Below are 23,966 nucleotides of genomic sequence, written 5' to 3' on the forward strand. Positions count from 1 at the left end.
ATTTTATATTTAGTAATCAAATATATTTATGATAATTTTTTATTCTTTACTTTAAATCAATAATACACTAGAAATAAAATTGTAACAAAAAAAAAATTAGTAGTTAAAATATAGTAGTATAAGTAAAATGAAATCAATTAGGATAAGATTAGTATAAGCAAAATGAAATCAATTAAGATAAGATTACTTATCTTATCTAGCTTACTGCAAAAGAATTTCTCCCTAACACTTTCTTTAAAATCCTTAGATATTACTTTCACAATTTATAAGCACAATGTACTCAAAAATCAAATAATTTAAGAAAAATTTAAAACAGTACCCGACCAAAAATAAAAAAAACTATTAAAAAATACCCAATAACCGTTCACTTATTTCACACCAAAATTCCTCCTAATCATAATACTCTTATATATATATATATATATATATAGGAATTTATTAACTAATGTCTAAGGACATTCGTTAGCATTTCCCTTACTTTAAATACTCCTCATTTAAATTTGTTTTTTTTACAAGTATTACAAGCATAAAATAAATAATTTAATGTAGTGTGTTTAGAAAAGTGAGTATGTAAAATAGAAAAAATATGTGATTATACAAAAATAAGAAAAAAAAATAATGTACACTCTAAAACAATTATTTTTAATTTGTGTTGGACGATTTTTTTTAATCTTTATTTGGTGAAAAAAAAAAAGGGGGCTATATGTCAGCGTCGGCACGAATGCAATTCAATCACGATTGCCAACAGTGAAGGCGACCATGCATGCATGTAATCAATGGTGTAGGGTTCCTTGAACATGATGCATGCATCTGTGATTTTTCAATATTTTTTCCTTTTTTTTTTTTTTTTCCTTTTTTTGTGTGTGTGTTTAATGTCTATAAGGAAAGATTACCATTGTACCTGGCTTATAGAACAGCAATCAACACAACTCTCGGCTTACAATTGTCTTAGCACTAGCAGAGAGCGAGAAAAAGAAGCATGGATCCACTCAATTCTACTAAACCCGAAGACCACCAGGTCGTCTCCCCAGCTGGAGTCTTGCTTCACCTATCAATCTTATCTATTATATGGTTTCACACTTTCTTGATAGCCAAACAGAGTTTTAGTTGTCATTTCTTTTTCTTTTTCTTTTTTTTACTAGAGTTGGCACTAGGGCTGTTCATGGGTCTGTACGGGCTGGGTTTTTGAGCTCCTCCGAACTCGACTTGATTATGATAGGTGGCAGAACGGAAGACCTGCCACCAACCAATAACATTAGCGAGTCAAATTGAGTCGGTCTTCCACAAAACCAATAGAGGCGCTGACAATTGAGATTCCTTTGAAAACTAGCAAAAATTCGGTAAAATCTTGCCAAATCTAGTGGAAACTCACTAGATTCAATGAGATCTCACCAAATGTAGTGAGATATCTCAACAAATTAGCCAAAATATCACTGGATCCTATGGAAATCTCTATAGTATGAGGTTGCTTAGGATATCGGTTGGGTTAGTTTCCTTGGGTTTTGAAGGAGAGAAACTGAGACTCAACCCATCCATATTGGGTTTTGAAGGCTTTGACCCACCACCGATCATCAAAGCACTGGATCTGGTCTCGTCAGGTTCACCGTTCTTTGGAACATCCCTAAGTGTCGAGTGCGCGCACATACATACACACACACAGAGACACACACACACACACACATATATATATTATAATCCATGATAATTTTTCTTTAAAAAAGAATAATAAATAAAATAAATCCAAGGATAGTATGGTTGCATTGGTTTTTTATAATTTTTTTTAATGAATTCATGAAATAGTATGATGTACTTTTAAATAATTTAATTTTTAATTGGGGTGAAGTTGCTTGATTTATAGTATAAAGATCTAATATGAATACAAGTGTGCAAATTTGTTTGTTTCGACAATAATATTTTCTAAAAAATAAGTTATTTTCCAAAATATGTTTTCTATAAAACTATTTCATTTTACTAGGTTTAGTAATAATCTTAAATAAGTTGAGAAACAATATTTTAACTTCTCTTATTTAGTTTACTGTAAGATAGGATAGTTTTCGAAAAAAAAAAAATTAGTAGAAAATAAGGCTTAATTTTTACGTTAACTAGAGGTAGTTTTCTTTTAACTTATTTTTTATGATACTATTAAAAACTGGAAAATATGGAAAACTATTTTTGCACAAAATTTTCCATCGAAACAAACGGTAGTATTTTTTGTATCACATTCAATATAAAAATTACCAAAATTATATCTTTTAATAAATATAATGCAAATAAGCTACCGAAAATAAGTAATTCCAAAACAGACTATTTGAATGTATGAGTAAATTATCTTAAAATTTGCAATAACAACAGGAATTATCATTAGCAGAAGAACTAAGAAGATCGTGGTCAATTCATGCGGCAATGGAGATGTCGTGAAGTGCGTTGTGTTTAGTTGTGTTTTTAGTTACTTATATATATTCCTTTCTTGTTTAACAGATTCGGGTTGAAGAGAAGTTGTCTGCAAGAATATTAACACTGAATAGACCTGAGCAATTGAATGCCCTTTCATTTCAAATGGTATATCACACCTAACTTATTGAATACTTTTGATGTGTTTTCTTTCATTCTTTTTTATATTATACTACCACGTTATGGTATCAAATGCTTAATTTGGCCTTGAAACATTGTCTATATCATTTAAATTATCAATTTCACTTTACTTATTTGTAGTTTAGGCCGTTTTAATGTTGTATACCCACGGTTTAGAAAGTGATACTTTACTCACTTAAAGTCATTTTCATTAGACTTCCATAACCCACAGCATCCTTCTCCGTTAAGAAAACATGTTTAGACATGAAACATAAAAGAATACTGACAAGAAGGAACTTTAAGAGAAACTTTGATTCACCATTTTCAGAGATATTATTTTCTGCTCACCATTAATCAAGTTCATGGTGGGGGATGGTTCTAACATTTACATGTGGTGTAATAATTGGCACCCAAATGGCCCTCTCTATCAAAACTTTGGGCATAGAATAGTGTATGATATATGCTGCCAGCTCAAAGGCTTAAGGGCAGATTGTTGTAGGTTAGGCTTCAGTGCTAGTATATAACATGTTTGGGCTCAAAGAAATTCTATTAAGCACTAGGGCACTGTGAGAACTGAGGAACAAACCTTAGGAGTCATAAAGAATCAGGTGAAGATTAAAATTGAAAGTAAAGGTGTATATCCCAACTCTAGTATGAACAAAAAATCCTGCACCAAATGGAGTATCTCAAATGTTGTGTTTAAGCCTAGAGTTTGATCTCTGTACAACTCTCCAGCTGTTGCAGATTTTTCTCCTGATGATTTTCCAAGTGGATATGTGGTAGTTTATCTTTGCATTATCTTGTATTATGATTTGTTTGTTGCTGGGACTTTGTCCCTGACCTGCATATCTGGGTAGTCAATCTTGGTTGTGTACTTAGATACTGTTATCTAGTTGTTGTTGGGACTCGTTTGTTCTATTGCAGCCATGGCAGGTTTTCCAGCTTGTTGATTAAAAATATTCACTTGATTATCAACAAAAGTAAATAAATAAATGAGATATGATGGCAGGGTACAAAGCTATGTCTGCTATATGTGATGTTGTTTCCTTGTTTCAAAATGGATGGACTCAATAATCTATTGAGTATAATTTCTGAAATATGGATGATATCCTATTTCTGTTTCTTTGTTTCTTTTAAATATACATGCCCTTTTGTTACTTTTTGTAATATTAACCACAATTTTACTTGGGGAGGTTTTTGCCATATGCAGATCTTGTTATGTTGTTTCTTGCATTTCATTTAAAGGCCATGATAGTCTGCTTTGTGTAAGATAATATTATTCATACTTATTTAAATACTGCAATACTTGTGATAGTGCAAATGAGGTAACCAATTTGCTATTACATTTTATCCTGAACTTGTGTTTAATGCAAAATTTTAGATTTCTCGGCTATTGGAACTTTTCATTGCATATGAGGAGGATTCTAATGTGAAGTTGGTAATTGTCAAGGTATGTCCATTCTTAAGAGACAATCTTCATGTCTTACCTACAGATTGCATTGGAAATAAATCAGAAAGAAAGTCGCATCTTTCTGACACTTTATTTTGGCTGATCCTCACAAATGTATATTTGGGGTGCATATTACATTTAATTTTGTTAATTCAGGTAGCTCTAATAACTCATTGTGCTTGTTGTTTTGTTATGCATTTTGTAAGGATTTTGTTTTAAAATTAACCCTTACTTAACTTATTTCTGTTGGTTCTAATTACTAAGCCAGCTTTGTGGTGAGTGTTGATGTCATTTTATTTTGGCTAAATAGAACAGATTATCTTCTTTAATCCTCTAAAAAAAGCAACCTTCTTAAGGTTGATTAGTTGTAAATTTCCTTTATATATATATAATTGTAAATTTACTTAGTGTAGCTGGTAAAGGTTGTTCATATGCAGGAGTCTTAAGACAATTTTTTGTGCATATATGATAGATGGGCATTTTAATTTGTTTAACTAAAGTTTATAAGTAAAGAATTGGGCACGTTTTCGATTGTTTCAGCCTTGCAGAGAATGCAAACTGATTGCATGTCCTCTGTGGTCATTTTTTTAGGGAAAGGGAAGAGCATTTTGTGCTGGAGGTGATCTTGCAGCAGTGATTCGGGATATTAATGAAGGTATAGGCTCTTTTTATTACTCATTGGACCACCCTCACTGGTCATCAACATCTAGATTATTCATGACCTACCACCACAGATAAGATTCAACTGCTAATTTGGAGTCTTTCAGTCATCTCTTCTTTACAAGATGCTCAATTATGCGAATTTCAAGAATTTATTTTTTAAGAAGCAAAGGACATCAATGCTAATCCTGTAATACTTCCCCCCGTCCCCCCAATATTTTTATGTATTAGGTACCTGGAGAATAGGTGCAAGATTGTGTGGGTTGCAGTTCACCTTAAATTACATTTTGGCAACATATCGTAAACCCCAGGTGACCTTGTTCACCATGAATTGCAAATTTTCATTATCTTTTGTTTATATTGACTTTTGACTGTGGAGGCATTCTTGGTCAAGTTAGTTTCATGGATATATTCTTTCTTACTATTAGCATGCAAATATTGTTGAAGGTTTCAATCCTTAATGGAATTGTCATGGGAGGTGGGGCGGGAGCTTCAATACATGGCAGATTCCGGGTTGCAACAGAAAATTCGGTATTTATCTCTCTTTATCTCCAGTTTTAAGTCATACAGAATTTTACTTTCTCCTAGTAGGTGATTATGTATTACACACTTCACTGAGATTTTATAGAGCAGTAACGTATTTCCCTTATTTTATCCCATTCAATTGATGATGGTCAGTTTGAATGTCGAAAGCAAGGAATTGAATATGTTAGGACATATGTGATTCACTTGTTTGGAACATATGTCATTATTTTATGTAATTAGCTAATCATTTGACAAAATGAATTTTACTTGTATTTTGGTAGATCTAAGGTGTTTTTAATACTTCAAGAAACTTTATTTCAAGTTCAAGTATTAAAGCCATGCAAATCTGTCTAACATTCAAGTGCAAAAAGTGTTGTTCATTAAAACTTGACAGCTAGCCATTGGTCGAGCCTTGAAGAGCTGTTCTAGCCCGTGGCTTGATAGCAGCTCGACAGATAGGCATTTGTCGAGGTTTATAAAAAACAGAGTTTCAGTTCTGTTTTGACTCCAATCCGTGATTGTATGTTTGAGTTTTTTTTTTTTTTCCTCACAACCTTAGACATATAAAAGGATTATTTCAAGGGCCATCAAAGGTGACACAAGTTGCATAAGTGTTGAGCAAAATTTGTTCAAGTAAATTGTGACCAGAGACAGAATTTGCCCTAATTCATCTTTCTTGTGAAGAAGCTGTTGTGTTTATATGGATACATGAGTTGTATTTAATTTTCAATGGAATGACCAATTGATTCTGTTTTTCTTTCCCCTTTTCTTCTTCAATGCTATTTTATTCATTTGTCTTAAAGTGGTATGTAATTTTGGTTCCATATGGATACATGAGATGTATTTACATATAAAAAGAAGGATTGAACTGCTCTCCTTTTTTTTTCTTTGTTTTTTAACAGAATTGTTTTAATTTAGTAGTTCTAGTTTTTTTTGAGTTTGATCATAACAGCACTGAAGTATAAAATCACATCAAAACTCCAAAACAAGTGTGCTGGGCAATATTAGTACTAAGCAAGTGACCTCCAAGGATGGGAAGTCCTAGTGTTGCACTCATTTTAAAAAAAAAAAATTGTAGATCTAGGTTTCTTGGATAACTTGCATATTGATAGTGGACTTTTCGCAGATCTTTGCAATGCCAGAAACAGCTTTGGGATTCTTCCCAGATGTGGGTGCCTCTTATTTCTTGTCAAGACTCCCTGGATTCTTTGGTAATGGCAATTACATCATTGACCTATATAGTAACTCTTTGGATTCCAAATCTTTCCTAGAAAGGGGGTGAAGTTCATTTTCTTTTGTAGTTTGTAGGAGTTTGGATGGTATATTTCTTTAGCACTTAAATTTTCTTGAGTAGTTCAATTCCTATTTTTAGGTTTTAATGTATATGACTGATTGATACTATTGCAAACTAGCAGTATTGGTGAGAGTATTATATGTGCTTGTTATCATGATATGGGACATGTGACCGATAGAGGTGCATAATCTGTAGGTTGGGAGAGTCATTGGGATTAAGGTGTCAATTTGTAAAGCTCAAGCTATCAATTCCTAGCGCGTGCGCGCGCACACACACAAAAGAAAAAAAAAAAAAACTGGTTACCGAAGTAGTTAAGAATAAACCAAATCTTAGAATGAACCATGGTTCGACAGAAAACAAACCATAATGGGTGTTGGTTCTTTGTACCATGCAATTAATCTACTAGAAAACTTAAGTTTTATTAATTCTTCAGCAATTATGAACAGATTACTAGGTATTTTGACTTGCAATTCTGTTGCTGTCACCAATGATTTCTACTAGTGCTTTTGTATTTCTTGAATTTCTCTTGCACTAACATATGGTCGTCTCTCTGCTCAAAGAAAATCTCTACTGTCTGTTCTACACCACATTTATTTCTTACTATATTGTTTTGTTTTTTTTTTATTTGTTCATATTTTTAGATTTATTTATTACATAAAATTTGGAATTATAACAATTCTATGTTTCTTTGTACCAAAGCTTAAAAGTGTTCTGAAGTGGTCTTCTCATTTTTTGCATTGTTTTGTTATTATAATGGTCTTTTTTGATAACTCCCCTCCCATTTCCCATCTTCTACTCGTTATAATTTTAAACCTTTGGCAGGAGAATATCTTGGTCTTACAGGCACTAGGTTGGATGGTGCTGAAATGCTTGTATGTGGGCTTGCAACTCACTTTGTCCCCTCAGAGGTAGTATTTCATTCTATTTTAATTATTTGATTTTAGGCATAGCACTCAAAATTCTAATGAAGGAAAAAGATGCATCTTGTGTGGTTGATGAATAGTTGTAAGCAGTAACATGCATCAGCATGGTTTTAGTGCACATTATGAATTATTGTATATTTTTCCAAAGACTTGTTTTTTCCATTCCCTACTTGGTTTAAACTGAAAGGCAAAGTAGTGGAGTGGACGGGAGGAGGATACATAGGTCATTTGATTTGAAGAAAGAGGGAAATTATGGTAAAAACAGAAATTGAAAGGAGGAAATACTTATGTAGTTCAATAGTACAAATAAGACCATTAGACCAACCCCTGGGGTTAAGTCTAGGATATACTTTCTATTTACGAACTATTTTCTACAATATTTATCCTTATGCCATTAAGATGAAATGCTATGCATGTGTAGTCATCACCATTATGTTTATCTGCCAAAATTTTTATTTTTAATTCTGTAATACATTGCCATTTGAATGCCTTATGTGTTTTTAATTGTTGGCCAGAGATTGTCTTTTTTGGAAGAAGCACTGTGCAAGGTAGATTCAAGTGATCCAGCCATAATCTCCGCAGTTATTAATGAGTACTCAAAGCAACCTTATTTGAAAGAGCAAAGTGCATATCACAGGTTATTTTTGCATTCATAATTATAAAGATTATACTTCTTGTTCTAATTAAATGGCCTCTACAGTTTTTATTCATTAAACTGTATTCTACGTATGCCAAGGATTTTTAATACTTATGATGTCAAGGACAATCAATCATGAAATAAACTTCTCTCAGTGAACGCACATATGAAAAAGCTCTGTTAGTTTATTAGCTAGCTGGATGTATCATCTTAACATACAGTGATAAATGAACTACAACTCACAGATTGAGTGCTAGAGGTTCTGTCAGAGTTGATTTTGTATTAAAGAACTAATGTTTTCATTTTCTGAAATGCGAACCTATCTTTCTGTTGTCCAAGACCCTCAAATATATTTTTTAAGTATTTTTTTAATCTTTCTCAATAAACTTGAAATCCTTATTTTTTTTCGTTGGCTACAGATTGAAGGTCATTGATAGGTGCTTTTCTCGAAGAACAGTGGAAGAAATCATATCTGCCCTTGTAAGTTCAATGATATTGAATTTTATCCATGATGAGAATATTAATTTGCTGTCCTCTTTGTCAGATGTCTTCGAAAAGTTTGCTAGTGCTTTGAGTAATATTCTTTTCTTTTTGGTGTTTACATGTTTACCACTTACCTGACCATGATCTTGTGTTGGCAATTTTAGGAGAGAGAGGCCTTGAATGAGAAGGATGATTGGATCTCTAAAACAATCCAGTCACTGAAGAGAGCGTCACCAACAAGCCTTAAAATTTCTCTGAGATCGGTAAGGGAGCAGCAAGCCTTAATACTTCCATTCCAGACAGCATTTAACTGCTTAAGACTGATTGACTTGTGGTTAAGATATTCATGACATCTTCTGTTGAAATTTAGCTCTGTAGGATTTTCGTTATGTGCTCTAATCATGTGAGGCTATAGAAATCTCTTTTTTTTTTTTTTCTTTTTTTTTTTTCCTTTAGCAGAAGTATCATTTATTCCAGTTTCTGAAGGTTAGAAATTCAATTTCAAGGATTATAAACTGGTAAAAGTGGTTGACAACTGAAAACAGTGTCCTTTTTCAAGGCATTTTATGATAAGTGCAACAAGAACCTAAATAAAGTTATCAAAAAGGAGAGATGGTGGCATCTATTCTTTATTGGACACTAAAATGTTTGAAGTGCCTATTTCAGATGCAACATGTTGGGGAGATAAACATCTTGGGGAGTTTCTTTGAATAATTAATATAACATATAGAACATACTTTAACCCAAAAGGCCTAAGCCCAATCGGTATGTGCTCAATTATGTTATATTAACTACCCAACAAATCTCCCCCTCACGTGTGAGTCTGCCTCTTTATAGGCTTCAAGACCTCTTTGTGGGTTATGAACAAGTCTTACTCACTCCCCCTTACCTAATGGGCTTTTTACTTCATCAATGCACCATCCATGAGTCTCTCGTACGCCATCCATGGGAACCACGTGTCAACCCCGCACGCACATTCATGGGAACCCCGCACACGTCCATGTCCATGGGAACCTTGCATCACACCATTATTTAGCACCATTAGAAAATATTCATTTGTTGGGCTCTTTTTTTTTCTTCTCCAAGATCTTTGTATGTGGGCCGTTTAGGCTTTTTCTTTCCCCGTTGGGTAGGGACCATGAACACCTCACCACCTTTGCCGCACATCATCATGGGCTCTGATACCACTTGTTGGGAAAATAAACACCTTGGGGAGCTTCCTTAAATAATTAATATAACATACAGAGACACACTTTAACCCAAAAGGCCTAAGCCCAATGGGTATGTGCTCAATTATGTTATATTAACTACTCATTCTTTTCATATTTATTCAATGTGGGACTTCACTCACACGTGTAATCCAACACAACATTGACTCTTGTCAGCAAGTGTTATGCTTTCAATGTCCAGCCATTAAACATGTAACTACCTCTTAATAACCTAAGGAATGAACAGAATTGAATAATCAAATAAATCAGGTGTTTTCGTTTCTCTCTAGAACAATCAATTAAAAAAAAGAAAAAAAAAGATAAGGCTTCATTTCTGAGTAATGGGGATGAAATTGGTTTGATGCCTAGATACACATCTGCACCCAGCACATGCTACTCTATCCTTGTGAATTGTGACGTAGGTTGGTACAGGTCCATCGGGAATCAGGATGTGCTATGGCCATTGGAGAACAGTCAAGTTAAACATTTTTAGCCACTGTGCAGAGGTGATTGTGGTATAATTTGGAGGAGCATCCAAAAATGCATAGAAAATTAAGTTGGATCCATAGAAAGAGAATGTCCTGCTATCATTATTCTCTCTTTCGCTTCAAAGGCCAATATGAGTTTTATCTTGATAAAAAATAAATAATGCCCTTGTTTTTTCTGGCTTCCTTTTTTCATGAAGGGCATAGAACAGATTTTTTTATAAGCATGGTGAATTTCCATTTTTTTGTATATGTGTGAAGTCATAGTTGTAATAGTAGTACAAAAATTTTTATCACTATGTGCAAGAAAGCATATCATTTGAGGTATGAAGATGAATGTGGGGATTGTGTGTCACTTGGGATCCAAGCTTGACTTGGTTATCTGACATATGATCCCCTCTTTTGCATGGATACCACCATAATAGAAATATGATATTTGGTTCCCTCAATAACTTTATAACTAAAGACAAAACTAAGAAGCCATCCAATTTGTCTAAATCTTGTGAGATTGTTTTTACTTTCTAACGCTTATTCTCCTCTTGCAAACAGATTAGACAAGGACGGCTCCAAGGTGTTGGTCAATGTCTTGTTCGTGAGTATAGAATTGCTTGTCATTTCCTGCAAGGAAAACTCAGCAAGGATCCCTTTGAGGTTTCAGCTTACTCAAATATTTATCTTCTCCTAATTTCTTCTTTTGACGATTATTTTAAGACTTCCCCTTTTTACTGTAGGGCTTCAGAGCTATACTATTGGATAAGGATAAGAGCCCAAAGGTAGACATGCATCTTTTTCTATATCTTTGCCACTTAGATTTTTCAGTCTCAATGATTTTCATAATTATAAATTTCTGTTGGTTTATTTTTCTTATTTCATTTTTGGCTTCCTTTCTCTCACAGTGGGAGCCCTCTAAATTGGAGCTTGTTAGTGACAATATGGTTGACTCATACTTCTCTATGATGGATGATGAAGGCTGGGAAGATCTAAAGCTCCCTGCGAGATCTAATTTGCCTGCATATGCCATTGCAAAGCTTTAATGCGTGAAGGTGAAAAATGGGGAAATTGTTGCGCTTTTTAAATTATAATAAAAGGGATATCAACACATTGTGTGGAGACATATATGACCACAATGATATTCTCATTATCTTTGTGCTATTAGTCAAACCTTGTTAAAGGGTGCCAATTTTAGCTGATGCTATAATTATAGTATATAGAACATAAATTTCCAGCGTATGCTTCAAATTATTTTCTCTGGTAATCTTTGCAAGAAAAGGAACCATCTTTGACATGATGTAAATGACCCCTTGACTCTTACTTTTCGTTTGTAAATCTTGGAAATAAGTTTAAATGCAGAATGACAGTCTAAGCAGACCCTGAGGTTCTTTAGAATAAGATTCTTGGCCCCTGGTTGTGCTTTCAACAAACCATAAGAAATTTCCAGCTTTCACTTCTTTATGTTCGTCAACACTTCTGAAGTTTCTGCAACATAGCTAATCAGTTCAACTTTGGAGTCATTTGATTTAGCATCAAGTAAATTTCTGTAGTTTCTGGATGAGAATGATGTTAGACCAGGAATAAATGAGAAACTCCATTTATGGCAATTGAGTTGCAACCCGGTGTCATTCGAATACTTTTTTTGTGCATAAGTTTTCTCACTCTTTTTACTTCTTCCCACTTTCATAGATGTTCGAAAGAAAAACATAGATTCCATCATTTTTTGATTCAAGATTTAGCGTCTGGCTGCTTCCTCCCCTAAATTGATTTTTATAAACAATCTGCTGCACTAAGCACAACCCCCCAGATTGCTCCTTTTGGTTCCATGGGCATTTTTTTTGGATAAAATCTACATCTTCCTCCAGAAGGCCTATAAAAGGTCAATCATGCATCCGTAGTGCTCCAACTTAGGGCTTATTCCATATTGTGCCCTCATGATATTGAAATGTTGCCTACTTTCTTGTATCACCTATCACCCTTGCACGGCTAAAAGCTGATAATTGTATAATACTCCACTGAAGCTTATATCATATGGTTGAATGCATGTCCTTGTCATCAAATGGAATTGAGGCAAAGCCTTCTCACCAATGCCATGAAGAGCAAGTACTTGGGTCATATCATTACAAGAGACAACATCTTTTGGATATGTCGTCAAATACTCCAAGAGCAATGTCTATATCTCCACATTTAGAGTACATTTCAACTAGTGAATTCTTCAAACTTGTAGAATGCTCTAGTCTAACCATCTTGATATATTCATGGATCCAACTCCCCAAATCTAAATCACCAAGTTGGGCAAAAGCTGAATGTGCTGCCAAAATGTCGATATGAGGCGTTTTGAAAACAATGTAGATCTGAGTGCATGTGTGAATGTGGAAACTATGCATCTATCTCTCCAACAAGGGTTAGAAGTGAAAAATATGTGAATGTGAGAACTTACATTTAAAAAAAAAAAAGGGCTGTTGAGTATGCAGGAATTTACATCAAGAAAGGGAACTCACTACGTGAGAATTTACACTAGATGGAACTGCTTGCTATTTGGGAATTATGTCATGGAAAATGCCACTTGAATAAATTTTCACCACCACCCATGCATGATAATCTACACAGAAAAGACCAACCAAAGGAATATACGGTATGAAAAAGGTGCTTAAGAGCATTCAAATTAGATTTCGGCAAGTCAACCTCAAAAAACTCACACATCAATTTATATATCCATTGTGTAAAAGGAGATTTTTTACAATGCTTGTGTAAATATACTTAAGCATAGTAGCTTATTCAAAAAAAAAAAATTGTTTCCCAATTGTGAAGGAAGATAATGAAAGGCAGCTGCTATATGAAGAGAGATAAACATTTAATTAATAAAATATAGTATTTAATAAATAATCATGTGTGAGTATTTTGTAAAATAATTAATTATTTTTTTTTAAGTTTTTATTATAAAATAGACCGTTATTTTTGCATAAACAGATGTTAAAGTAAAATGCATTTTCAACCACTCAAAAAAAAAAGAAAAAAGAGTACTCTAGAGAGTTGTCGTTTCTATGTATAGGTGAGCTTAAAATCCCATACCACCAAGCTTATCAGCACGGCAATTCACAGAGAGAAAGAACCATGGCTCCGCTCAATTCTACCAAACTCGACGACCTTCAGGTCTCTCCAATTTCTCTCTCTCTCTCTCTCTCTCTCTCCTACCTATAAATCATTTCCATTTCCATTTCCATTTCCATGCTTTGTTTGGTTGCTGAGAAGATATACAATAATTGAGGAGTAAGACTTTAGAAACTTCTCTTATGAGCCAAAGTCTTGGCAACTAAACAGAGTCTTAGTTGTTGAATACTATAGAAAACATGGGTTTTTTTTTTATTTTTTATTTTTTTTTATTGGGATAATATGGTTTTAATGATTTTTTTTTTTTTTTTTTACCTTAATAATCGCAGCATTGGAGATGTGTTAGAGGGCATTTTGATTGTTAAGTTTGCATGTTTTCGATTCTTATATGTGTTTTTTGATTGATTGTTTGACAGGTTCTGGTTGAAGAGAAGTTGTCTGCAAGAATATTGACATTGAACGGGCTTAAGCAATTGAATCCCCTTTCTTTTCAAATGGTATCACGCCTAACTTACTTTTCGATTATGTGTTTTTCTTGCATTATCATTTATATTATGCTTTTTAATTGAAATATATGTATCAATGTATGTATGTAAGTTTGGTTCTATGTAGCCTCTTTTTGTTCTGTGTACTCGAAATTGTTATATCCTAATGCAACTCCGGAAATTTGGGGCTAACCATTCTATAACATTTCCACGTGGGAGAAGTTGCGAGATTACGCTCAAGTTTAAATGGTGAATCAATAGATCATGTAGAATGCAGGGGTTGACCTACAGGGGGGGCATTCAATTTTTTAGGAGATCAAATGGGCACCTCGAGTTACTTATTTGAAGACACTTGTGCATACAAAAGAGCACTGTTTGGCCTTAACCTTGAGTTTCTAAGTTTTGGAATGCACTCATGACATATTCTTCGAGAATTCACCACTCATCCACCGAAAAGGACATTGCCTTGTCTCCAACTGTTTCCTTAAGTTTTCTCTTTGCAAATGGGAATTTTAAATGATGGTGTCCAAAATCTTCATGCTGCTCAACAATAAGAAATTTTGCTTTAATGTTTTGAAATATTAGCAGAGATGCTTGAATAGTAAATAGAGTTTGTAAAGTTTGACAAGCTAGATAATTTTCATTGTAATGGTCAATTGTTGCAGCTTAATCTTTGCTATGGCTTAAGTTTATGGTTTCCTTTCCCCTTTTTCTCTTCAATGCTGTCAATTGAAATGTTATCATTCATTTGTCTTAAAGTGGTATGTAATTTTGGTTTGTACATTCTATAATTTGTTGATGGGTTCCATATGGATATAGGTTTGTATTTACATATAAAAATAGGATTGAGCAGTATTGTTTTAATTTAGTATTTCTAGTTTTCTTGAGTGTAATCATAACAGCACTAAGGATACGTTAGATTGGAAGAGTGGAAAAGCGGGGGGATAGAAAATGGTGGAAAGGAGGAAAAGTGAGGGGATAGAAAAGATTTTAATTTCCCTCATTTTTGTTTGGTAGGAAGTGGAAATATGGAGGGATAGAAAAAGTGAGTTTGTATAAATATTCTCATATACTCTTGTTAAAAAATGATGCCCAATTAAAACAAATAAGTGGCCAACAACCAAAAAAAAAAAAAGCAATCACTCAAATTTATTATTAAAAAAAAAAAATCATGTCTAAACCAAAAAAAAAAAAAAAAAAAGTACTGTTATGCCCATGACCCTAGGAAATAAAAAAAAAAATAAATAAAAAAAAAAAAAGAAAAAGAAAAAAGGAAGAGGCAACGTCCAAAAAAAAAAAAAAAAAAAAAAAAAAAGGAGCACAAAAAAGCACTTAAAACTGGAACTGGTCGCAAAGAATAAAAAATAAAATAAAAAAACGTACGGGACGAATCGCATGTACCTTACCATCATTTAAGTGGTAGGGCTTAGGGAGAAAAAACCCAGGCCCTACCATCATTTTTCTCTCATCGTCCCAACTGAACACCTTCCAAAAAAATTTTCCTCCTCATTTTCTCTTATTTGTTTTCCATCCTCCCTAAAATCCACTCTACCAAACACACCTTAAAACATTGAATCACTTTAAAACTCCAAAAGAAGTGTGCTTGGGCAATATTAATTAGTGTTAGAATAAATGACCTTTTTACTTAACCCAGAAAAAAGGTCCTAGTGTTACACACCTTCATAAGATTCCATTACGGTTTAACCAAGAGTAACAATAGGGGTTATTTACTTGTTTCCATAATATAAATGGTGAAATTGCTCAATTTTAAATTTAGGAGGGAAACTGTGAACTAACTTAAGCATAAAATGGAAAAGTGGTTTCTTTTAGTGAAACTATGTGGAAGCACAAAAAAGACAAAATAAAAAGGCTAGCCTAAGAATATTGTGACAATCCACTCTCCTTCTTCATTCTTGAGAAATGCAAAGAAATAAGAAAAATTGAAATTCACAACAACAATCCTGATGTATATTTGCCCAAGAAATATAGCTAAAATGCATTTTGGACAATAAATGCATAAGTTGATGTGGGTGACTTTTCGGGTTGATTAGAAAAATGGGCTCTTTTACCATATTGCATGAGCGGATAGGAATGTTTTAAGAAACTTAAATTGTTCATAAGTTTATTACACCTAATTGTGAAAATACTATGACAACAACAAAATGTCACATTTTCACAATACCTTTATTTTAAGTTGGGCACATCCTAGTATGATATTGTGACAAGTGACAACACCAAAATTTCATAATATTTTCAAAAGAGTTTTATTTTTAGTTGTGGTTGGTCTTGGTATGATAGTTTATTAATATTTTATATTTTATTTTGACTTATAAAGAACTGCACCTTGACAATTGTAAAAACATTATGACAGTTTATTATGTAATATAAGACTCCTCAACCAAAATACTATATCACTGCATGTAAATATTTTTTTTTTTAAAAGAAAAAAGAAAAGAAAAAAAAAAGAGCTCAATTGGAAATTGGTATGAATGGTGATTTGCAACCTAACTACACAAAAAATATGATTTTTTTTTTCACCAAACTGACTTAGCCAAAAATACTATAGACATGTTGTAATACATCAAGTTTTGTTTTGGTCCATCAATGAAAATGAGAGAGACTCTTGCTTTTTCGCAACAAAACACAACGTGTTAAATATGTTTTGAATTATAGGCCACTTACTACAACCATGTTTAAGGACTATTCTACTATACATGAAATTTTGGAGGCATGTAGGAATAATTCACGTGGTTGGAAAAGATCACTACCTAAGTAGTTACATTACAAAAAGCCAAAAAGGCCACCAACTATAGAGAAATTATGCCCAACAATGGGTCACTCGCTATTGGAAATTTTAGAGGCCAGTAGGAATTAATAATTCACGTGGTTGAAAAAGGTCACTACACTTTACATCACCATGTTCTCCAACCAAAGCCTTTCATTCATCGTGTACGTCATGTTTTGGCCAAGGCTCGGTGAACTCGAACCAATGTACAGGATCAAGACTATGATAGTGACTCATCAATGCATCACTTGATCCATAGTGATGACGTCGAGGATGTCACGCCCCGAACCCAAAAGGGTCCAAGGCATGAAAAATACATCCCAAGGGTACTTGTAGATTTTTCCCTTTTGACAATCCAATCCACATAAATCATATCAAGTACCAAGATCAAGAATTATCATAATAATTTCGTTGAATATACTCTTAAAGTAAGTCAAAGCTCTATAACACATTTACGAACAATAACTAAAAATCATGTGCCTCCACATAATACATGAATATATTACAAAACTCTGATGCATTAAATAGAAAGTCCCAAAGCTCTCTAAAATATGCAATCCCAACAAAACTCTTGGGCTAACAAGCCTCAAGAGCCCAACTTCTAATAAAATTAACTACTACAAGCACCCTTAAAAACAACTAGATCGAATCACCAACCATTAGTAATATAAGTCTCCCAATTCAGCATAAAACTCCAATCACTACTGATAAGGCAAGCTCCATTCTCATGATATATAATTAATTTGTAAGACTGTGAAAGATTGGGATGAACTAAAGCCCAGTAAGTAGCATAATTAATGGGGGTGGGAAAAAAGCAAGTTCATCTTCAATAATAATATGAAATGACAAGAATGATTGAACAATGAAACACAAAGTTTCTCAAAATAATACCATGAAACTATATATTATAATCTGTGAGCACTAACAATATAATTTCTAAAGCCATAAAATCTAACATACAATCATTTCATCACAAACCTACCATATTCCCACATAGACCGGTCAGGGGATCCACCCATTCACAACTGGCATGATATTGTCCTCTCTGGTATGCAGACTCTTGGTCCCATGGATAGCAGCCTCACCCACACACTCAAGATTTTTCTCTCTCCCCATGGGCAGTAGAGAAAGCGCGTCAAATAGGACCCCTCTTGTATGTGGTTTCTTGGCCCCATGGGCAGCAACCTCACCCACACACAATCAAGGAACCTCTTCCCCCCCACAGATAGCAAGGAAGAACGTGTCATCCAAAGTGAAAGGGTACTAACCTGGATTTGATTCCATTGTCACAAAGACTTTAGAAACCAAATCGGGGGTGATCACCGAGAAATCACACATGACATGGTGTTAAAAACCACACAAGCTCACAAGTTACATTTCTTTGGAACACATAGTTCATATCTAGGTAGTTTCAGAAAAACCTTAAATAATCTAACTTCCACAAAGTTTGTAAGGTTTTCAACTTCATTCTTGCCAAAAAGATTTTCTATCAATTTCCCACATAACAAGACAAAATAAGCATCTTTAAATTTTCTAATATACCATAAAATCCAAGATTTCCTTATCAAAGATTAAATAAAAGATACTCATTTTTCCATATCAACAAATTCATGCATTTCCCCAAATGCAATACCAAATATGATGCACTTTCATATATAATCATATATATATATATATATATATATATATATATTAAGGTTACGACACAATAGTTTCCAAAAGTTTCCATAGGTAGTTTCCAAAAGTGTGTCTAACCCAAAAATATCATTTATGCAACATGTTTATTTTTCCAAAAATCCCATTAAAAAGCTACTTACCTCGCAAACACAAAAGCCTAATTCTCCAAGCTCCAAAGGAGATTAGGTAGAACCTCAACAACATCAAGCAAACCTAACACAAAAAGCATAAAGCTTAAAATTGTATCTAGTTACAATTTAGAAATTGCCAAATAAGCACTTAATTAGGCAAGCCTAATATTTAACCTAATCAATAACACATTCCTCTTCCAAAGTTTCTCAACAAATTAATTCACAAGACATAGACTCCAATTTATAAATTTAACCCATTCAATGTCATCTCTAACATCATGACTAACTTTCATAAAATTTACACTACATCATTAAGAGATCTATAAAAGAAAAATCAAAATATCCTCCAAGACAAGAAATTTAGAACTTCAACTAACTCCAATAAACCCAATGGCAATGGAAAATTAGATTTACCAATCATTAGATGTTATAACTTAAACCCATAAATTTCCCACCATACATAAACCTTTTTTTTTTTGAGAAGAACCATACATAAACCTTAAGTAGTCATAATTAGCACAAATTATATACCCACTCAACAAATAATTCCACCGGTACAAAACCCATACATAAAAACACATAAATATCACTTCCAATACTCATAAATCACATGAATATCATTATTAAAACTTAGATAAAAATAACCTCAAGCAAAAATGTAAAATCCACCAAAAAGATTAAAAAATTTTACCTCAAAAAAAAAGACATGAAGGTGTTTATGGGTTTACAACAATTTTCCGGTGATCTTGCTGGAGAATGATGGTGGAAAATGGTGGTGGTGGTGTGGAAGTGCCGGTGGAGAAGATGAGAGTAGAGAGGAGCGTACAAGAGAAAACAAAAAAAAAAAAAAAAATGAAAAGAAAGAAAGAATGAGCCGGCCAAGAAAGAGATAAGAGGGAGTTAATTGTGTGGTGGGTAGTGGGGTTAGGTGGGGTTTGGTACGTGGGAACCCAAAAAAATATCTGATCTTTGACTCTTTTTTTTTTTTTTTTTGACTTGCTGGGACGTTACAGAGGACCTTAGGGAGGGTCCCCAATGATTATCTCAATCCAAACACATCATCCATGAAGATAGTTGCCTGGAATTGTCAGGGAGCAAGAAATGAAGCTTTTTGTACCCACGCACACGAACTTTATCATCTGCATCGCTCTCAAATTCTGATTATCGTTGAACCCAGGATTGCAGGCGAACGTGCCCAAGCAGTCATAGACAGTCTTCCATATTCTCATTCCCAAAGAGTTGATCCTACAGGTTTTTTGGGTGGTATCTGGATTATGTGGAATAAGGATAGTAGGCTTATTGTGGAGATTCTCACTACTAGTGAATATTCATGCACTTGTCAAGTTACCCACCAACTCTTATAATTTTCTTCGTACGGCTATATTTGCTTCCCCAAATTTTAATAAACGTAAAATTTTATGGAATTATTTAAAAGATTTATCTCCATCTGTTAATATGCCTTGGGTCCTTTTAGGCGATTTTAATGATATGCTTGTTGAAGACGAAAAAATGGGGGGGCTTCCTCTTAACAAAAATAGATTAAATGCATTTAGAGATTGTATTAATTCTTGTGGTCTTATGAATTTAGGTTTTCATGGTCCCAAATTTACTTGGACCAACAAGAACCCGATTTGGCATTGAAATATTAAGGAAAGATTAGACAGAGGCTTAGGCAATATAGAATGGAATATTTTATTTCCTAGGTCAAAAATTCATCGCCTTCCTCATACCAAATCTTATCATTGCCCCATTTTATTAAAATCTGAACCTCCCACATATAAATTGACCAAACCTTTTAAATTTGAACAACTGTGGCTAATTGATCCTTCTTTCTCAACTTTGGTTGAGAATAGTTGGAATTTCTTGGCATTTATACCATCTCCTTCCTCCCCCATTTCTAGGTTACAACATCGTCTAAAATTTTTAACTACCAACATTATTGACTGGAATAAAAATCATTTTGGCAACTTGTTTGGGAAAAAGAATCGCTTATTAGCTAGACTTAAAAGGCATTTGAATAGCTTTAGCATGCAAACCCTCAGCTTATCTTTATTCTCTGGAACACTAGCTCATCCTAGATTAAAATCATACACTCCATCAAGAATTCCTTTTTTGGCAACTTAAATCCCGTATCACATGGTTAAACTATGGAGACACTAATACCAAATTCTTCCACTTAAAAAATTCGCAAAATCGTAGTCAGTTTCGTATTATGACTCTTAAAGACTCCACTGGTTTATGGTTATCGGGAGATATGTTAATTACCCACATCAGAGATGCATTTACCAAAATTTTTACGTCCACGTCTCCTCAAACTGGAACTCTTTTGCCTTGGGTTAGATATTACCTTTAGTACAATCCCTTTATTGAACATCACCAATGGCATTCTAGTACTCCACTACCTCTACTACCTGAAGAAATTTATCGGAATGTTTTTTCAACCCTCCTTTAAAAGCCCTAGGTCCAAATGGATATCACATGATTTTCTTTCAAAAAAATTGGCACATCCTGGGATCTGGTATTATTCAAGCCATTTTAGAAAATTTTGAGACTACAACTATTCCTGAAGATTGGGGTGCAACAAATCTCATCCTTATTCCCAAAATAAATCACCTAGATATGATCACACAATTTTTCCCTATTAGCTTATGCAATACCCTTTATAAATTGGTGTCTTGTATTATCCTGCAAAGGCTAAAGCCTTATATCGCAGACATTATCAATCCATGCCAGCTGGTTTTGTTCCGGGTGTCCGTACGGGCAACAACATTATTATTGTCCAAGAAATTATCCATATGATGGTTAGAAAGTTTGGACCCAAAGGACACGTGGCTCTTAAACCTGATCTTGAAAAAGCATATGACCATCTTGAATGGTCGTTTATTCAGGAAACACTTGAATTCTTCCAAATTCCCCCTAAACTAATTCGTCTTATTATGAATATGATTTCCTTAACTTGTTTTAATATTATGTGGAATGGTACACCTTTATCAACTATTATTCCATCTGGGGGGATATGTCAAGGAGATCTTATATCTCCATACTTATTTATTCTTTGTTTGGAAAGATTATCCATCCTTCTAGAAGAGGTGGTTCGAGACAAAACTATTCATTCTGTTAATTTTACTGGACAAATTAAAATTTCCCATCTTTTCTTTGTTGTGATATCTTTCTTTTCTTGGAAGCAAAAATTATAGAGTGCCAGAATCTTAAAAACATTCTCCAAATATTTTGTAAGTGTTCTGGACAAATTATTAGCACACAAAAATCACGTCTTTCGTTTTCACCAAACACGTCTAAGCAAACAAAAGAACTAATAGCTAGCATATTTGACATCCCCACTACGACTCAACTCGGAACTTATATAGGAACTCCTATTTTCACTACCCGACGAAAGGCATTTGCTTATCAATATATAGTGGATAATATCCAAAAAAAGATCGAAGGCTGGCAAACTAAATACCTTTCTATTGCGGGCCGGGTTACTTTAATCAATTCTACCTCAGCATCTATCCCTATTCATGCCATGCAAACCACCCTTCTCCCACAAAAAATTAGTAGGCAACTGGATAAATTAAATTGCAAATTTTTTTGGGGAGATATCGCTAATTATAGACATTGTCATACAATGAGTAGGGAAACCAACACTACTCCTAAAAATGCGAGAGGGCTAGGTCTAAAAACTGCATGTCATATGAATGTGTCTTTGCTTATGAATTAGGCCTGGAGGCTTCAATAGAAGTCATCCATGCTATGGGCTCAAGTCTTAAAAGCCAAATACTTTTCTCATACAAATCTGTATGATAGTGGCATAAACCCTAGAGCGTCTCATATTTGGAAAGCATTACTAGTAGGAATAAGATGGCTTCAATGAGGTATGAATTGGGTATTAGGGGACAGATAGAACATTCGTATTTGGGAGGATGATTGGATACCTGGAGGGTCTCTACGAAGTTATATTCATGGCCTTTTTCTGCCCAATGAAGAACAGAGGTTAGTTAGTTCCTTACGGGATAATAATATTTGTAGGTTATAAAATTTACAATCTCCTATCCCAACACATATTGAACAACTTATACAAGGCATCCTTGTAGCCCAACTGACTAGGTTATTGAAAACCTTTGTATGGCCTCAGAATAACGATGTTTGTTCGGTCTGATCTGCATCAAAATTTTTATACCAACAAGCTAATGTTCCTTCTGCAAGAACCTATTGGAATTTGATTTGGAAACTACAATGTCCCAAAAATATTCAATTTTTTATTTGGAAATCCATACGAAACCGTTTGCCTACCCGTTTACATCTGTCATTTTCTTGTCTGTCCTAGGTGTAACAATCCTGAAACTACTATTCATATTTTAAGAGATTGTCCTTGGTCTAAGAGGATATGGTATCATTCTCTAGGTATTTTACGACTATCCTTTTTTTCAGCTTTTACTTCAAAACTAGCTACATACCAACTCTACATCAAATTCTATTATCTTCCTCTATCAACTACCTTGGAAAATTTACTTTACCTTCCTATGTTGGAACTTATGGCTAGCAAGGAATGAACGTATATTTAAAAAATCAATCTTATCCTTAAAATCAGATTATACAGAAAGTGGTTCAGTGTGCTACTGAATTCTTCTTTTTTGTATGCCCAGCAAAGAATATTAAAATTAAAATTCCTAGGATTATTAAATGGAACACTCAGCCAAAACCTTTTATAAAATTAAACATTGATGGAAACTCATTAGGTAATCCTGGTTTAGCTAGTGCAAGTGAATTGTTGCGCAATAGCTCAGGAGATTGGATTTCAATTTTTTCACTACATATGGGTATTACTTCCAATAATATCGCTGAGTTGGGTGTAGATCGCCAGGGACTTCTTTTGGCATGGAACTTGGGTTTCAAATTTATTCATCTTGAAATAGATTCTATGAGAGTTCTTTCCCGATTAACTAATACTAATGATATCCCACCAATTATTAACCCAATATTATGTGATTGTAGGAACCTTATGGAGTGCGATTGGACCATCCAGGTGTATCACATATTCCGTGAAGCTAATGGCTACGCGGATGCTCTAGCCAAGAGGGGAAAACAGCGATAGTTTCTTTTGGAAACCTATGATACCTATCCTACGTTTGTATATATGGCTTTTGTATGAAATATCGAACATATAGGAACTACTAGAATGTGTAATGTAAAGGCTGTAATGCCTGCTGTTGTTTGACATTATATATAATTAAATAATACTCCCCCATTTATACCCAAAAAAAGAAAAAGAAAAAGAAAAGATCACTACCTGAGAATTTACATTAGAAAAAACATAAAAGGCCACCGCCTATAGAGAAATTATGCCAAAAAATGGCACGTCACTCACTATTGGAGAACTTAAATCACTCACTGCATAATAATTTACACTAGAAGTGATCCACTTGCCATGTGAGTTTTTTTTTTTTTTTTTTTTTTTTTTTTTTTTTTTTTTGTGGGAAGTAAAAATGAGCAGATTCTTATTAAGTTAAATTGTCTATATTAGCCTGTAGTATAGAAAAAAAAAAAATT

The 23,966-nt window shown here is 33.8% G+C and overlaps 1 protein-coding gene and 1 long non-coding RNA gene across 2 annotated transcripts; one reads left to right on the forward strand and one right to left on the reverse strand.

The window, feature by feature from the left end:
* The first annotated feature begins 947 nt into the window (after nt 1-947).
* LOC115988139 (3-hydroxyisobutyryl-CoA hydrolase 1-like) lies at nt 948-11,272 on the forward strand. Its single transcript, XM_031111786.1, has 14 exons — nt 948-1,018; nt 2,479-2,559; nt 3,953-4,021; nt 4,613-4,676; nt 4,913-4,992; nt 5,129-5,212; nt 6,333-6,417; nt 7,323-7,408; nt 7,939-8,060; nt 8,480-8,540; nt 8,708-8,806; nt 10,786-10,887; nt 10,968-11,009; nt 11,133-11,272. Exons 1-14 carry the CDS (start codon nt 980-982, stop codon nt 11,268-11,270), a joined length of 1,152 nt encoding a protein of 383 aa, XP_030967646.1. The 5' UTR covers nt 948-979; the 3' UTR covers nt 11,271-11,272.
* A 5,730-nt stretch (nt 11,273-17,002) lies between these two features.
* Nucleotides 17,003-19,303, reverse strand: LOC115988141. The gene is made up of 3 exons (XR_004091328.1): nt 19,108-19,303; nt 18,426-18,498; nt 17,003-17,876 (listed from the first exon to the last, which is right to left on the reverse strand). It is a non-coding gene; the product is annotated as an uncharacterized LOC115988141 (long non-coding RNA).
* Nucleotides 19,304-23,966: the final 4,663 nt, after the last annotated feature.

Source organism: Quercus lobata, chromosome 4, assembly GCF_001633185.2.
Source record: "Quercus lobata isolate SW786 chromosome 4, ValleyOak3.0 Primary Assembly, whole genome shotgun sequence".
Classification (NCBI taxonomy): domain Eukaryota; kingdom Viridiplantae; phylum Streptophyta; class Magnoliopsida; order Fagales; family Fagaceae; genus Quercus; species Quercus lobata.

Coding starts and splice junctions, on each gene's coding strand:
- LOC115988139 (XM_031111786.1), top strand. CDS start 980: ATGGATCCACTCAATTCTACTAAACCCGAAGACCACCAG. Junction 6,418..7,322: donor AAGACTCCCTGGATTCTTTG/GTAATGGCAATT, acceptor AACCTTTGGCAG/GAGAATATCTTGGTCTTACA. Junction 8,807..10,785: donor TTAAAATTTCTCTGAGATCG/GTAAGGGAGCAG, acceptor TCTTGCAAACAG/ATTAGACAAGGACGGCTCCA.